Source organism: Amphibalanus amphitrite, unplaced genomic scaffold (assembly GCF_019059575.1).
Source record: "Amphibalanus amphitrite isolate SeventyFive unplaced genomic scaffold, NRLGWU_Aamphi_draft 000640F_arrow, whole genome shotgun sequence".
Lineage (NCBI taxonomy): Eukaryota > Metazoa > Arthropoda > Thecostraca > Balanomorpha > Balanidae > Amphibalanus > Amphibalanus amphitrite.
In genome coordinates this window covers 213,056-227,778 of record NW_024882134.1, presented here as the reverse complement: position 1 = coordinate 227,778, position 14,723 = coordinate 213,056, and the positions used below count along the sequence as shown (strand labels likewise).

General features: G+C 50.3%; 1 protein-coding gene across 3 annotated transcripts; it reads left to right on the top strand.

The window, feature by feature from the left end:
- The first annotated feature begins 3,270 nt into the window (after positions 1 to 3,270).
- LOC122363806 (clarin-2-like) lies at positions 3,271 to 14,637 on the top strand. Of its 3 annotated transcripts, XM_043333519.1 has the most exons (6): positions 3,901 to 3,919; positions 4,245 to 4,278; positions 8,304 to 8,537; positions 10,410 to 10,598; positions 11,552 to 11,687; positions 13,242 to 14,637. In XM_043333519.1, exons 3-6 carry the CDS (start codon positions 8,333 to 8,335, stop codon positions 13,372 to 13,374), a joined length of 663 nt encoding a protein of 220 aa, XP_043189454.1. In that variant the 5' UTR covers positions 3,901 to 3,919; positions 4,245 to 4,278; positions 8,304 to 8,332; the 3' UTR covers positions 13,375 to 14,637. The 3 variants fall into 3 exon arrangements, with proteins under 3 accessions (XP_043189453.1, XP_043189454.1, XP_043189452.1); XM_043333518.1 differs by lacking the exon at positions 4,245 to 4,278 and having other exon boundaries at positions 3,271 to 3,919; XM_043333517.1 differs by lacking the exons at positions 3,901 to 3,919; positions 4,245 to 4,278 and adding an exon at positions 6,881 to 7,312.
- The last annotated feature ends 86 nt before the right edge of the window (positions 14,638 to 14,723 follow it).

Sequence of the window (14,723 nt, the reverse complement as noted above, 5' to 3'; positions counted from 1 at the left end):
TATGTAGGTACCATACCATGCCATACGGCGAATTGAATAACCACTTTAGTCTCGATTAGATAGATAGTTGGTAGGTGATCGGATGACTGCAATACCTACCTAGATATGCAAAAACTCCAAGACCCATTTTAAGGTCACCCGAGGTCACCGTATTCGATTCAAATGGTGTTACTTTCTTTTCGACCGGCCACGGGCCATGTAGGCTTACATTGGGTGGTCTCGAACCTTGAGGTTATAGGACTAAAGGTCATAGGTCATAGGATAGGACCCTTCTAGTTCTGCCTCTGTACCACTCTGCTTGGACCAAGCTTGGACTCCCTCGACCTTCAGTAGCGGCGGAACACCTTCAATTAAGTGGGGAGGGGGGCACTGCCGACTTTTGGTCCCATTCTTTCCATGCAAGCCCATAGGGCTAATGTTAAAATGCCCACTGGCGGATCCTGGGGGGGGTCCACGGGGTCATGACCCCCCCCAAAAGGTCTGAGAGGGTCATTTGACCCCCCCCAAAAAGCCGAAGACCTAAATGCGCTATAGACGCCGTCTTGCATGCTCAAAATCACCTGTCAAACACTTCTGAGCTAATACCTTTGTTTTTCTGGATCGTGTTGCGTGAAAAGGCGTATTGAAGACCAGAATCTTACTCGTTTTTGTCTCAACCGTGCGAGCACCAGGGGATGATCCAGGAAAACTCCAAGGGGATGGTCATGAATTTAATTCGTGGTGCCCCTACCTATACGCAAAATTAAAAACTCAACGGATTTCGGTCACTTAATTTTGGTGATGTCCTATTTTCATTTTTTATTTTGTTTGTTTTATTTTTAGTGCCCCTGGGCCCTGGCAGGTCAAAATCACGTCTGAGGCGAAAGAAATTCACGGGAATCCCAAAAATCACGTCAGGACATTCAGGGCCCTCTGACCAGCCTGACAGCTAGGGCCCTTCTTACTTCCTGGGGCCTCCAGTGAATAACCGCTAGTGTCTGTGTCTGACCGCTAGGGCCCCTCTGACTCCTCAGTAGGTAGGAGGCCCTCTGTAGAGGAGGTCCTCTGTAGAAAGGAGGCCCTCAGTAGAGAGGAGGCCCCCTGTAGAGAGGAGACCCCTTTAAAGAGGAGGCCCTCTGTAGAGAGGAGACCTGCTGTAGAGAGAAGGCTCTATGTAGAGAGGAGGCCCTGTGTAGAGAGGAGGCCCTCTGTGGAAAGGAGACCGCCTGAATGCAGAAGGCCCTCTGAAGAGTGGAGACCCGCTGTAGAGAAGAGGCCCTCTGAAGAAAGGAGGCCCTCTGTAGAGAAGAGGCCCTCTGAAGAGAGGAGGCCCTTTGCAGAGATGAGGTCCTCTGGCTCTTTGAAGAGAGGAGGCCCTCTGTAAAGGAGGCCCTCTTAAAGGGAGAGACCCTCAGTAGAGAGGAAGCCCTCTGTAGAGAGGAGGCCCTGTAGCTTCTGTAGTTAAGAGGCCCTGTGAAAAGAGGAGGCCCGCAGTAGAGATCGGTGGTCCTCTGTAGAGAGGAGGCCCCCTCTGTGTTTTGACAAATGTTTTTGCAAATTTTTCGCGGCGCTTCGCGCCGCCGATTTATGTACATACGTACAGGTCAATACGAAATCTTGACTGTAATTACATAAACCAACCGTGTCAAATTGAATCAGAATTCATATGTGTGCTGTAAAGGAACTCCGGCTTGTACTGCAATGCTAAAAGGGTGGTAAAATTTGTGTTTTGGAGCTGTGTTTCGACACATTCTTTTGCAAATTTTCTCGGCGCTTCGCGCCGCCGATTTATACACCAATCAATAAGAGAGAAATAACAGTGACTGTAATAACACCAACCGTGTCAAATTGAATCGGAATTCATATGTGTACTGTGAAGGAACTCCGGCTTGTACTAGCATGCTAAAAAGGTTGTAATATTTGTGTTTTAGAGCTGTGTTTTGACAACTTTTTTTTGCAAATTTTTGCGGCGCTTCGCGCCGCCGATTCATACACAGGTCAATAAGAGAGATCGTGACTGTATGCTACTATTTACTAATGCATTAGGCTAAAAGTGAGGTAACTATATCTACTTCTGGGTTTTTAAGTCGGTCGACCCGCCTCCCCCCCCCCCCAGTAAAAAATCCGTGGCGACGCTGCTATATAGGTGGGTTTCACTAACTAAAACTACTGAGCCGAGTGACTTACGATAAAACTTCATCTTATAAACGACGAAGATCAAATGTCATTTTTTGATCTCGACATACTCGCTCCCTACCCCCCCCCCCCCGGTCGTCAGAATTCATTCACCAGACCTGGTATGTCGGCCGACTGGTGACCCCCCCCAAAACGACCCCCTAGATCCGCCCTTGAAAATGCCAAAATCAAAGGGGGCCCGGTGCCCTCCCCGTTCCGCCGCCTATGTCGACCTTCCCCAATCCCCTGGCCTCCCACGCAGAGCCCGTCATCCCCTTGCACACTCACTCATTTCTACTCTACTCACCGACCAGCAGTCGGCAAATGGCAATTGGCACTCGGCAGGCGCAGCAGAGATAGGTGCCAGGTGGTCAGTCACGCTCAGTCGCTCACGTGGTTCATCTTTGGCTTAGCTTAGCGTGCTTGACTTGATTCCGGATTAATCAAATCCTTGACCTTGCATCGGTAGGAAACCATGGGAGGATCAACTCCGGAGGATCTGTTATGGAGGAATCTGGCAGGGGCGTCGACGCGTAAGGAAAACTGGTCCGACTTTTTCTCGGGGGGCCCCCACCGGTGGGGGCCCCCAGGTGTTAGGTTAGGTTAGGTTAGACAGGGGCCCCCGTGGCCGCAGCTGGGCCCCCGAGAGCCCCAACAGGGGCCCCCGCGGCCACAGCAGGGCCCCCGCGAGCCACAGCAGGGCACCGCCTAGTCGAAAAAGTGGTCCGACTAGTCGGAAAAGTCGGACCGGTGTCGACGTCCCTGGAATCTGGAATACGCTTGCGGACAGTAGCGGCGGAACACCTTCAAATAGGGGGTGAAGGTGTTCACTGTTCACTACCGACTTTTGGTCCCATTCTTTCCATGCAACGCCCATAGGGCTAAGGTTAAAAAGTCAAAGTCAAAGGGGGGCACGGTGCCCCGGTGCCCTCCCCATTCCGCCGTCTACGCTTGCGGACGAGAGTGCAGGAGCCGAGGAGACTGGAGAGCGGAATAGCGCGAAGAGCGTAGATTGCGTAGTTCCAAGGTTTGCCGCTAGAGGTACTAGAAATTGATTACTGTTGTGGTGCATAAGAGACATTTAGTTGCGCAGTGTTGGCGCATATACCCTGCGCAGTGAAAGTGGTAGGAGGTGGACGCTGCGGTTGTGTGTTGTTTGCCGGAACTTTTTTAATTCGGCGTTAGATTTCAAGTATTTTCTTTACTGTCATACCTGTACCTATGTATCTGGGTATTTGATAAATGCACTGCAGTGAGGAATTTCAGGTAACTAGATCATCTGGTCACTGGTGCGACCGGCGTGGAAACAAAAAAGTGGCCTTCAAAGTCAAAAGTGTGTGAAACACAAACAACAATATCGGTGAATCATCTTATGCCTGTGTTGTGTTGGTTGTGCCAGGCAGCCAGGGACATATAAACTAGCTGTGTTAGAGTAAAAAAAGTTATTTCTTGAAGGTCTACCTATTTAATTTGAAAGTTCTGATTGAAGCTCAGTGAGAAGTGTCGAGCATTGACGAAAAACAACAAGAAAGAAAAAGAATAATGAAGACCAGTTACAGGATAAAGGGGTCAATTTTTGCCACATTTTTTGTGTGCTGCATAATCATTGTTCTCCTTAGCTCGTCATTAGCTACAGACCACTGGATCAGTGCATCAGCCAGGAGAAATATTTCAAATCCTACAAGTGGAAGCATCGTGTTTGGCCTGTTCAACGGCAAGAAAATTCTCAATTCTGGATTAGGAGACAGAACAACAGTATTTAAATGTAAGTACCTACAATTGTTTTTCTTCTTTCACTAATCATTCTTGGATGCTGTGGTTTGGGTGCTTTATTTTTGCTGAAATCTACTAATCAAGTAATCCAACTAATTGTTATGCTCTCTTGTGCCTACCTATTAGCTGACAAGTGAAAGTTCTGAATATTTCCAATTTAACTGAAAAGAGTTTCTGAAAATATTTATAACCTAAATAGGTTGTTATAGTATTTAGAGGTAGATAATTTCTTCATCTTTCAAGATGTTAATATTTGTTTTATTTTCATCAGAGCTGATATCAGCAAAGGGGATTCAAAACATGAATGTCATCCACAGATGTCATCTAATAACTGAAGATGAAGCTGCTGTGGTCAGTATTGCCAAAAATAACTTTTCTGTGTGATTTGTTCTCTGCATCCACCTGATTCTGCTTAGTGCTGGTCATTGGCCCTGTGACCCATAAGTCATTAGTTTTGTAGCTTTTTTTTAGGAGGGATCAGGGGTGTTGTAAGTTCCAATTGTTGGTATGGCATGGTGCATGCCAGTGGTGGCTTCCAGCAGTGTCAGTCAAGCTCACTTTATTTTTTCAACATAGTGGAAATTTCATTTTATTATGTAAGTTTTAGGAAGTACATCATCACTGTGGAGATGATTGTGATCTCCCTCTCTGGTCTCCCATTTCAAGTTGTTGCTGGTAAAGTACCTAAAAGGTATTCTTTAAGCAATTCTGGGCTGGCTTATCTCAAGATAAAAGATTCTCCTGGACAAGTACAAGAAGTCATACTAGCATTGCTGTAAGTGTATATGATAGTGGATGGTTGGGACTTGGGGGCATACTCCTCCCTCTCAAAATCCAATGCCTGTTCAAAAACCACTTGGACATCATTTCCTTATTCAGGCAAATTGATCCTTCCATCCATATTCTGTAGGCATGTCTGACCGTCTGTTCGTCCGTCTGCTTGTCCGTTCCTCTGACTGCTTCAGCCGTCGGCATCGGCTCAGTTCGTCCATGTTATGTGTGTCCGTTCGTCCGTCTGTCCCTTCGTTTGTTCGTATGTTTGTCCGTTCGTTCGTATTTTCGTCCCTCTTTCTGCATGTCTGCCCACTATTGTCCGACGTAGTCTGTGCTTCCGTCTATCCGTCACAGCAAATCACATAGGACCGTACGACGAGACTTCTCAGTTAACGAAAGCCACATCACGTCATTGACCTTACACAAAATTTGCGTTGCTTGCTTGTCTACTTGACTATTAAGGCCGCCCCACACTGGACCTCGCCTGTTGGTTGGGAGTTTATGGGTTTTCGGGTGTCTTTAAAGTTAAAGAATACAATCTACGTTGATTGACCCGCACTACCATCTAGCGAGGGAGTCTGCGAGCTTTCGACCTGCGAGCGACCTCGCTCGCATTCCAAAAGTCGGTTTTCCTCGCTGCGAAGGCTGCGAGTTTTGGTATGATTTGTTGGTGTCGGTTGCTGGTTTGCTGTGCTGTTATTGAGACAATATGTAATTTTCTGAAGGTGTATCGGCTTAAGGGCATTCATAGAGTGAGTTTAAGACAATAGTGTTCTCATTCCATGAATGAGTATGATACCCGCAAACCCATAACCCCCAGACTCGCAACCCGCATGCGAGGTCCAGTGTGGGTCGGCCTTTAGTCGCAGCTATTGGTGAGCCTCGCCTTGACGATGATTACATTTTAGTGCTAAGTGACGGAGGGGGAGGGGGGAGGGAGGAGTCCCACTCTCCGCCTCGGCCCGTCTTAGTCGCAGGGGCCGAGCACAAGTTCGTCCGGATTCCAGGAGCTTGTCGAAAATGAGCACACATTTACACAGATACTACGCCAGGTCATAAGTCAGGCCAACAGAATCGAGCTTGGAATCGTCCACACTTTTACATTCGTTGATAAATAACGCAGTCCCTGCAGAAATAGTCCGTCCACAGCTCATTTAAAGGAAACAGTTCACTTTCCTGAAATTAGTATTTTGCTATGGATTTATGATTTGTTATGCTCAAAATGATCAGAAAATGAAATAAAACCTTTTTGTAAAAACAATTATTTTCTATATTTTAATATAGGACGAACTATATTCTATGTAAAATAATGTTTGACGCGGAAGCTTATTACGCGTTGACCAATCATATTGCGTAGTTCAAACTTACGCATGCTGCATTGGCTGTAAGCAGCATGCTGATTGGCTGACGATGACGTGGCTGCATTCCTGTGCAAGGCACACATTCCTCTGCAAGGCACTCTTTTCGGAACGAGAAATGGAATATCTTCGTCTAGGGTGATCGTTGAGCCGTAAAAGCTCCTGATTTGTGCTAGTCTCAGCTCAAGCTACGAAACTGCTATTCCAGTTCAAAACCCCATGTTAAAAGTGAACTATTTCCTTTAATAGATTGGCGGACTCCCGGTGGTTAGAGCCCTGGTTCCAAGTCGCTCCGGCGTTCGGTAGTCGATATACGAGACTTCTGACGGGTGAACTCTGCGGTTGATGGGAGCAGCTGCAGCCAGTTGAAGTCAGTTGAGTGGGGCGGATCGACGGACCGTGTATGGTTTTGATTGCACGATTTTTTTGCTTCAAATTTTCGGAATTGCACGATTGGGCGGTAGGGGTAGGGCATGCGCAGTGCACACCAAGCTCTGTGCCTTCGCGTGAGCTCTGGTACGTTTATCCAAACATTTGAGCTTAATTTATAAGACCGACAGATTGGTGTTAAACCAAACAGAAACTCTGTAGTGATGGGAAAGGTTTCTTGACACTTTCTGTGACAAAGTTTTGGCACATTTTGGGAATGGCAGTATGTGGTTTCGCCAGTTATCACGGCCGTGTTTTATCATCAAAATTATCATCGCTATCATTGTTGCTGTGACGGCCGTGACGCGGCCGCTCATGGTGACGTCACTATCCGATGGCCGGATAGCCGGCCGGTCGGCCACCGGGGGCATCGTGCCGCGATAGGCTGCTATCTGGCCGTGGTGCCGCCGATACCGGGCCGGGAGGTGCGCGCCTCGGACAGGGACGGCCGTGTCTGCTGCCGCTGTGTCTGTGTCTCTCGCGCCGGCCAGCCTCTGTTCCCTGGACGCCGGCTAACTCCTGCTAACTCCCGGTGCTGAGCTGAGTGTGTCCAGAGACTGATAACACGCACGCCACCGGCCGCGCGATGAAGTCGAACCTGTGGGCCAAGGGTTCTGTGTTCACCTCGTTCATGGTATGCTGTGTGGTGCTGGCCCTGCTATCCTCCTCGCTGGCCACCGAGTACTGGGTCACCGCCACTGGTATGGCGCCGAAGAACGCCTCCGACTCCAACCCCCAGCCGACGGCCGAAATCAACCTCGGACTCTTCAAGGGACAGACGGTCAAAAATAACCTGGCTGGGGCACAGCAGTTCACCCTGACGTGTGAGTCTGGTCAACAGGCGGCGAAGTCGAGCGCTGCATAAGTCGAAATGGTTAGGGTGTCGGCCCGGGTGTTGCGCAAAGCAAGGCTTGCTGCGAAGAACACCAAAGGACGAGTACTCCACGTGACAAACGCTCGGTTCTGCGCCGTTTATTTTAACCGAAAGTGAACCATCAAACATGTCGCAATTAAATGACATTGCTGTCCTTCTCGTCTGTCGAGACCCTCTCTCGCCAGTCGCGAGCTGATTTGATATCCACACGCAGTTCAAACGATGCATTTCTCTCTGGCATCGAACCATTTACCAAAGTGACGATTTTTGGTTAAAAGTCTAACGACTAAATTTGCAATGTCGTGTAGTATGAGGAACCATTTACATTCACCAGGAAGCTGCTGTGTTTGGCGTTTTTTCATGGTTTTTGTTCGTGATAACCACTGCTCGATATCGCCTCACTTTCCCGTTTGAAGGGAGTCGGCGTTTGCTTACTTCCTCGCATTACGATTGACATTCATTGAAAATTGCTAACATGTCAGTTTTGTGCTGTACTCGAGGGTTTGGTATGTTTCTCATGACAAGTTGGTACCTACCCTCAAGATCCTACCCCTGCCGCAATTTGGTGATAAATATGCTAATATTTAAACCAGTCGACTTATATGCTAATGTCAGCCATAAACTAATAATGCAATGCATTTATGCGTGCTGCATTTGTCAACTGCTCTACTTCTCTTCAAAATGCAATCGACGAGCATGTGTTTTGTAAATCTGATCACTACATTAACGATCAATGCATGATCATCGCATGTAGGCCCGCTTATGCTTTCATGCGTGGTGCTGGGAGCTCAGTCTCTTCAATAACAAGAGCATGTTTATTTCTGGTAGTGTTGCATATCTAAAAAGCACAAATTGCTCACCAAAACTAACAGCAGTTGCATGTGTCGCCCTACCCTCACTAACCGCCCGCCCCGCCTCCTTCACCGGCTCTGTCGACCCAGTGGTCTGTCAGAAAAACGAGAGCCTCTGCATGTACAGCTGCGGTAAGACCGCCGAGGACCGCACTGACGACATCGTGGACCTGCTGTACAACAACGGCGGCTCCTTCAAGCCCGGCATAAGCTGCGACACCAAGACACTGAGCACGTCCCGGCCGGCGGCGTCCGGCGGCGGCGGCCTGCTCTTCAGCGTCAGCCGCAGCCTGGCGCTGCTGCCCGAGCAGATCGTCTCCTCCGGTAGGACCGCGGCAACCCGGCGGACGGCACACGCACCGTCACAGGCGGGCAGCAGTACAAACTGTCCCAGCAGACATCACACAATGTCCCATACTGCATCATACACCGACCCTGCGGACGGCACACACACCGTCACAGGGTGCAGCAGTACATACCGTCCCAGCAGACATCGCACACTGCCCCATACTGCATCATACACCGACCCTGCGGACGGCACACACACCGTCACAGGCGGGCAGCAGTGCATACTGTCCCAGCAGACATCACACAATGTCCTAACAGACAGCACACACTGTCCCATACTGCATCATACACCGACCCTGCGGACGGCACACACCGTCACAGGGTGCAGCAGTATGTACATACCGTCCCAGCAGACATCACACACTGCCCCAATCAGCAGACATTGCGCACCGTCGCAGAATACAGCACACCGTCCCAGTCCCAGCAGACATCACACACTGCCCCAATCAGCAGACATTGCGCACTGTCGCAGAATACAGCACACACCGTCCCAGTCCCATCAGACCTCACACACCGTCCCAGAAGACATTACACGTCACAGAATACAGCACACACCGTCCCATTCCCAGCAGACATCACATTCACACACCGTCCCAGTTCTAGCAGACATTACACACCGTCCCATTCCCAACATACAATACACAGTGCACACCGTCCCAACTAAGGCCCTAAAACTACGGTCCCAGCAGATGCTACACAGTAGATAAACCCTTAAGCTGGGCCAAAACTGGGCCAACACTACTACTTGTGACTCCACACATTGAACGTCCCGCACTTCCCACACCACCTTACAACTACTAAGACAGGTAATCCTTCTTCAGACACTTCCAAATCTATATGTAGACCGTCGCAACACACGCTTGTAAACTCACAACCTAGTGGTTACCGGTGGGTCCTTTTGTGATTCAGCAGGCTGGTGGGTTGATGCACGTTTGAAGGTCGCATGTCAGGTGACGGTTCAGCTTTTTAGAACTGAATGCTTGCCTGTTCATTCTTCTATTTCTTAAACTGTTAACATGACCTGGTTTGCAACAATGCTGGTGTGACAATTGCCATGTGATAGTGATTACTGTCATTTGGTATATCCACCACTCTTTTGGAGGTGCCAAGACTTCTATACATGGCTCTTTTCTAAGAGAGGAACCCTTTTCTTTCACCCTTGCCCAGCTTCTGTTCGCGACAGACACAACGATCCTAAATTCCTTTCACTCTTGATTCTCCATTCCAATAGCCTTGATCGACTTACCATGGTCCGTTTCAGTGGCCCCCGCTCGGCTGCCCCGTTCCCTAGTGACCCTACCGCTCTGTTCCATTGACGCTGCCTCTCCCTTCCTCAACGACCCTCTCCGTTCCTCAGCGACTTCTCCGTTCTTCAGCGACTATCTTTGTTCCCCCAGTGACCCTCTCCGTTCCCCAGCGGTGCTCTCCGTTCCTCAGTGACCTTTCCGTTCTTCAACGACCCCCTTCGTCCCCCAGTGTCCCTCCCCGGCCGTCTCTGTGTCCCCCAGTGACCCTCTTCGTCCTCCACCGACCCCCTTCGTCCCCCAGTGTCCCTCCCCGGCCGTCTCTGTGTCCCCCAGTGACCCTCGTTGTTCCTCGGTGACCTTCTCTCTGCTCCTCATTGGTCCTCTTCTCTCCTCAGCGACCGTCTCCATCCCTCAGCGACCACCGTCCCCCCCAGTCTCTCCGTCCCCCAGTGACCCTCCCCGACCGTCTCTCCGTCCCCCAGTGACCCTCCCCGACCGTCTCTCCGTCCCCCAGTGACCCTCCCCGACCGTCTCTCCGTCCCCCAGTGACCCTCCCCGACCGTCTCTTCGTCCCCCAGTGACCTTCCCCGACCGTTTCCAGTGGCGGATGTGCCACAGTCGGAGCCCGAGTTCATGAGCTATGGCCTGTGGCTGTCGACGATCGTCATGCTAGGCGCCGCCATCGCCTTCACCCTCGTGGCCGCCATGTTTGCCATTCTCAACACGGCCACCACCCCTGTGGAGACCATCTTCGGCGTGATCGGACTCTACGTGTGGAACGCCATTGCCAGTGAGTGCGCACTGGGGAGGGGGTGTCCGACGGGGGGAGGTGTTAGGGATAGTAGGGGGGGGGGGGAGGCGGATCCAACTGACGGCAGGCGGACAGTTTGTTGACAAGTCCCTAATCCTATTCCTATATACCGTAGTTGATAGTTACGAGCGAATGACGTGTTAGGTTAGGGCGACTGCGGCGCTGTGGGGTCTGTTCTTACCGTCGTAATTGTCGGCATAGGGCTGGATGGGGAGGAGGGGACACCTTCAGTACAGGGTCTCCAGGTAAGCTTCGCCCCTGAGTTAGTTTAGTTATGGGCTATTTCAGCTCAGTTTGACGATGAGCCCCATCAGCGCTGGGTCGATGAACCCTACCTATTGGGCCAGACAGTGGGCTGAAGTAATGCACAAATCGGCTCTGGTCCACTGGCCACAGTCCGCCCCGTTCGTTGTTCAGTAATGGCCGACTAAGCTCTCTGCCACTGGTGGCAGAGGTGCGTACTCATTGTATCTCGGCCGTCGGTGCGCTATCTGAATCCCCGGGACTATCTCGGTTAGCGGGCGGCGGGCTCAGCTGTATCGGCCGGCCGGTGGTCGATCGTCACCTACCCACGCCAATCAGCGGACAATCACGGTGGGGCTGCATTATCCGCGTGACTCAGCGATCAGCTAAACTCCTCAGCTGACGGCCGGGGTGCCGTTACGGATACGGAAAGGTATGCTCGAGCAATTCTGATGCACCCTTACGTAGATATGTTGATGTGAAATAAAAGTATCCCTGGCCGTGTGTGTGACGTATTAGGTACACTTAATTGCTACATTTTTAGCATTTTGTTTTTTCGTTATTACAGTGGTGTTTGAGCTGCTGGTGCTGTCGCTCTGGGGCGCCCAGTTAACCAGTGTGTGTTTGTCGTGTTACAGTGGTGTTTGTGTTTGTCGTGTTACAGTGGTGTTTGTGTTCCCGTGTTACAGTGGTGTTTGAGCTGCTGGCTCTATCGCTCTGGGGCGCTCAGTTCCACCAGCATCTGCAGCACTCGGTACTGTGGAGAGACGAGCTGACACAGCAGTGGACCACCGACGGCATGGCCAACCTCGGATATTCCTACTGGTGAGCGGGGCGGAGTGGAGCGGGGCGGGATATACCGGGGAACGGGATGGGGTATAGTGGGGCTGGCTACACAGGGGAGGGGACCCTGCGCTGCTGGCCGGGCGCTGCGGATACTGGTGATCGGGTTGGGTTTCACGGGAGCGAGATGGTGCGCGGCGGGCCAAGCTCGGATACTCCTGTCTGGTGAGCAAAACGGAGCAGGTCACATTGGTTACATATGTTGAGCGGGGTGGGTTGGTGTATGTTACACCAACTACTGATTTTCACCGGTAATCAGAGTTGGGTGCTACGGACCTCATTGGCTTTTCCGAGTTATCAGACTGACCAGGAGAGGCACGGCCAACCCATACCCTCACCGACCGCTGCTGGCTCGCGATTCACAGCGGCCGGCAGGGTCGGCTACGACCGAATACGACTAAACTCGGTGAATGTGAGTGATGTAACCGAGACCGACGGGCTTATGTGAGCTACTGGATCGTTTCGGTCTCATTCGGTCGTGAAATTGGCCATGTGGCCGTGAAAGATTTGCGCTATGGAGCAGAAGGGAGGCAAGGGGTGATCGAGCTTCGATCAGCGGACAGAAGGTGGCAGCACCTTTCGTGGACGATAATCGCGGTAGAATTTTCCATCTAAAGAGACTTGCTTAGATTTGAGGCCGATTCATAAAGCTGGAAATTTGTCTTACACTGCAGATCGGCTACTTAATAGAAGCGGATCAGCCTGCTAGCATTTTTTTTTTGTTTGTTTGTTTGTAACCTACCGCTCACCAGATTCGCATCTGGACTGTCATATGTTACGTAAAAGGGGTGGCATTGTTGTTCTCCCACTTGAACCTCCAGGAAACCCTTCTTGGAATTTCGCGATGGAGCACACCCTTGACGCTGCATGGTCATTGGTCAGTGGCATAAGTAACTACTGAATTCATGCACTAGGACCAGTGACTTATTTACTGAACCCCAGTCTCCCGATCCGTAACACTGAGTGCAGCCACAACATAAGACGAAGAGATCGCACACGTAAACAGCGATCGTGTAGCTTACGAGTTCTGCTCGTGTAGACTGAAGCGTAAACTGTGTTTGTTGAATCCGGCACAGATCACTTGGGTTAGGGAAATAAATCATCTGCCAAACCAATCACCCAACTGGGACTTTTGGCCGTCATTAATTGCAGGTGTGTTGTGTTTAGTGTTTCGGAGTAGTGTTGTTTAAGTAACAGGAGGCCGTCAGAGATAATATTGCTCCTCAACTTGTTAGTTCTGTTATGAGCATAAGACAATATTGACAAGACGGAATTCAGCTGTGGTGATAGATAGTTCAGTTAACTTTTTCTGGGTGTGTGTGAGTTGCAACAGCTTTAGTTATGCGAAATTATGTTTACTTCCAACTTTTTTAGCGTGATTTGCTGAAAGAATTCTGATCAGTCACCGCCGCCGTCTCTAGTCGACACCATTTTGGACCATCCCCGATGGGCGGTTCGTATGCTCGTAGCCTCGTACCCCTCTGACGTCTCTCCCCGCTCGTGCTCACACCCCCTGACGGCTCTCCCCGCCCGCAGGCTGGTGTTTGTCGCCATGTTCCTGCATGCCGTCAACATGGGCGTGCTCTGGTTCGGCACGCACCAGAGGAAGCCCAAGACGGTGCAGGTGCCGGTCGACCGCGGCGCCAACAACACCAACATCATCTACTAGACGACGCTACCAAGTCGTCCGTCCGCCTGTCTGTCTGTTCGGCTGCCGGCCGGTGCCGGGCTCCGCGCTGGTTACGGAGACTGCCGCCAGGGGCTCCTACCGTCACCGACGTTAGGAGTGGCAATGTGGTGAAGTGAATGGGAAACCGTTGTCCATCCGTCCTCTGTTTGTCCGTCCTCATGTGTGAGTGTCGACTCGTCCATTCATGTTTCAATACATATCGTGTGTGTGAGCGTGATGATGCTGGTATTTGGATTATTATGAGATGATTGTTGAAGCGTTTCGGCGGACCCTTTTTGTCCGTGAGATATCCAGTAAGTGCTCGCCGTGCTACGGCGATGTTTCATATCAATTAGTGACGATCTTTGCTATCGATTTCTGCTCTGTGACATGCAGCCATGAGTGTTGATCGTGATGAGATAATCAAAGAGGTGTGTGTAGAGCTAGTGAGGACTCGGACTCTTGGGTTGTGATTAATTTCCTCGATGTATTTCTTGTCTAAGTTGGACATGTCTTGGCCACTGCGATTAGACACCTTGAGTTAGGTCGAATGACTTTGCCGTCTGTGCTTTTTGGAACGTGTTGTGAGACTCCGCTATTGTGATTTGTATCAATCCATGTCATTGCTCGTCAGGGCTCATCTTTTTATACGAGTGCTCCTTTTATTTATCTGCGATCAGACGATGCCAAAAGTTCCTACTCTTGGTAGTACCTTTTTTACCGTCTGATGAAATTAGTACGGTAACACAATCGACTGTGTAGGCATCATTGGCTCACGTCCCTCCCTGATCTGCTTGCTATAAGACGCTTGCATGATGTCCTCGGTATATACACATTCCAGAAGATAGATGACTCATTTTATTTAGTGACGAACTGAGTGAGAAATTGTCGAGTGGATGCTCTCTGCTGTTGTTCCAATGGCGACACGATACGTTGACCGACCGATCGTAAGATTCTTCCGTTCATTGCGCATTATTTCGGTAAAATCGCACTGCATGTACTCGCTATGATTGTGTGTAAATATAATGTATTTCTCGGCAATGTATTGCAAAACGCTTTCGGCAGCTACATTGGTTAGCTATCACGTCTCTAATGGTGATACACGTGCCTGAGCCTTTCATGCCTAACTTTTCGCTCGATCATGGATATAACTACCTACTTTGCCCGCTTTAGTGTCCGGTGCACGAACCGCCCTATATCAGCGCCTGATATCGCATTATCTGACATTTGACCGTCTCTGATGAATAAAGTGGCGTTCTAGTGTTTACGGGTGTTAAATATCGAACAAGGGAGAAAAATGACTCCGGCTCCCGGGGGTGATTTTTATACGGTGCGGATAGAATCGCCTC

Bases quoted from the DNA above. Each gene is read 5' to 3' on its own strand.
- LOC122363806 (XM_043333517.1), top strand. From the start codon at position 7,075: ATGAAGTCGAACCTGTGGGCCAAGGGTTCTGTGTTCACCTCGTTCATG. The intron at 8,538-10,409 runs GTAGGACCGCGG...GACCGTTTCCAG, and splicing joins CGAGCAGATCGTCTCCTCCG to TGGCGGATGTGCCACAGTCG. The intron at 10,599-11,551 runs GTGAGTGCGCAC...CCCGTGTTACAG, and splicing joins CGTGTGGAACGCCATTGCCA to TGGTGTTTGAGCTGCTGGCT.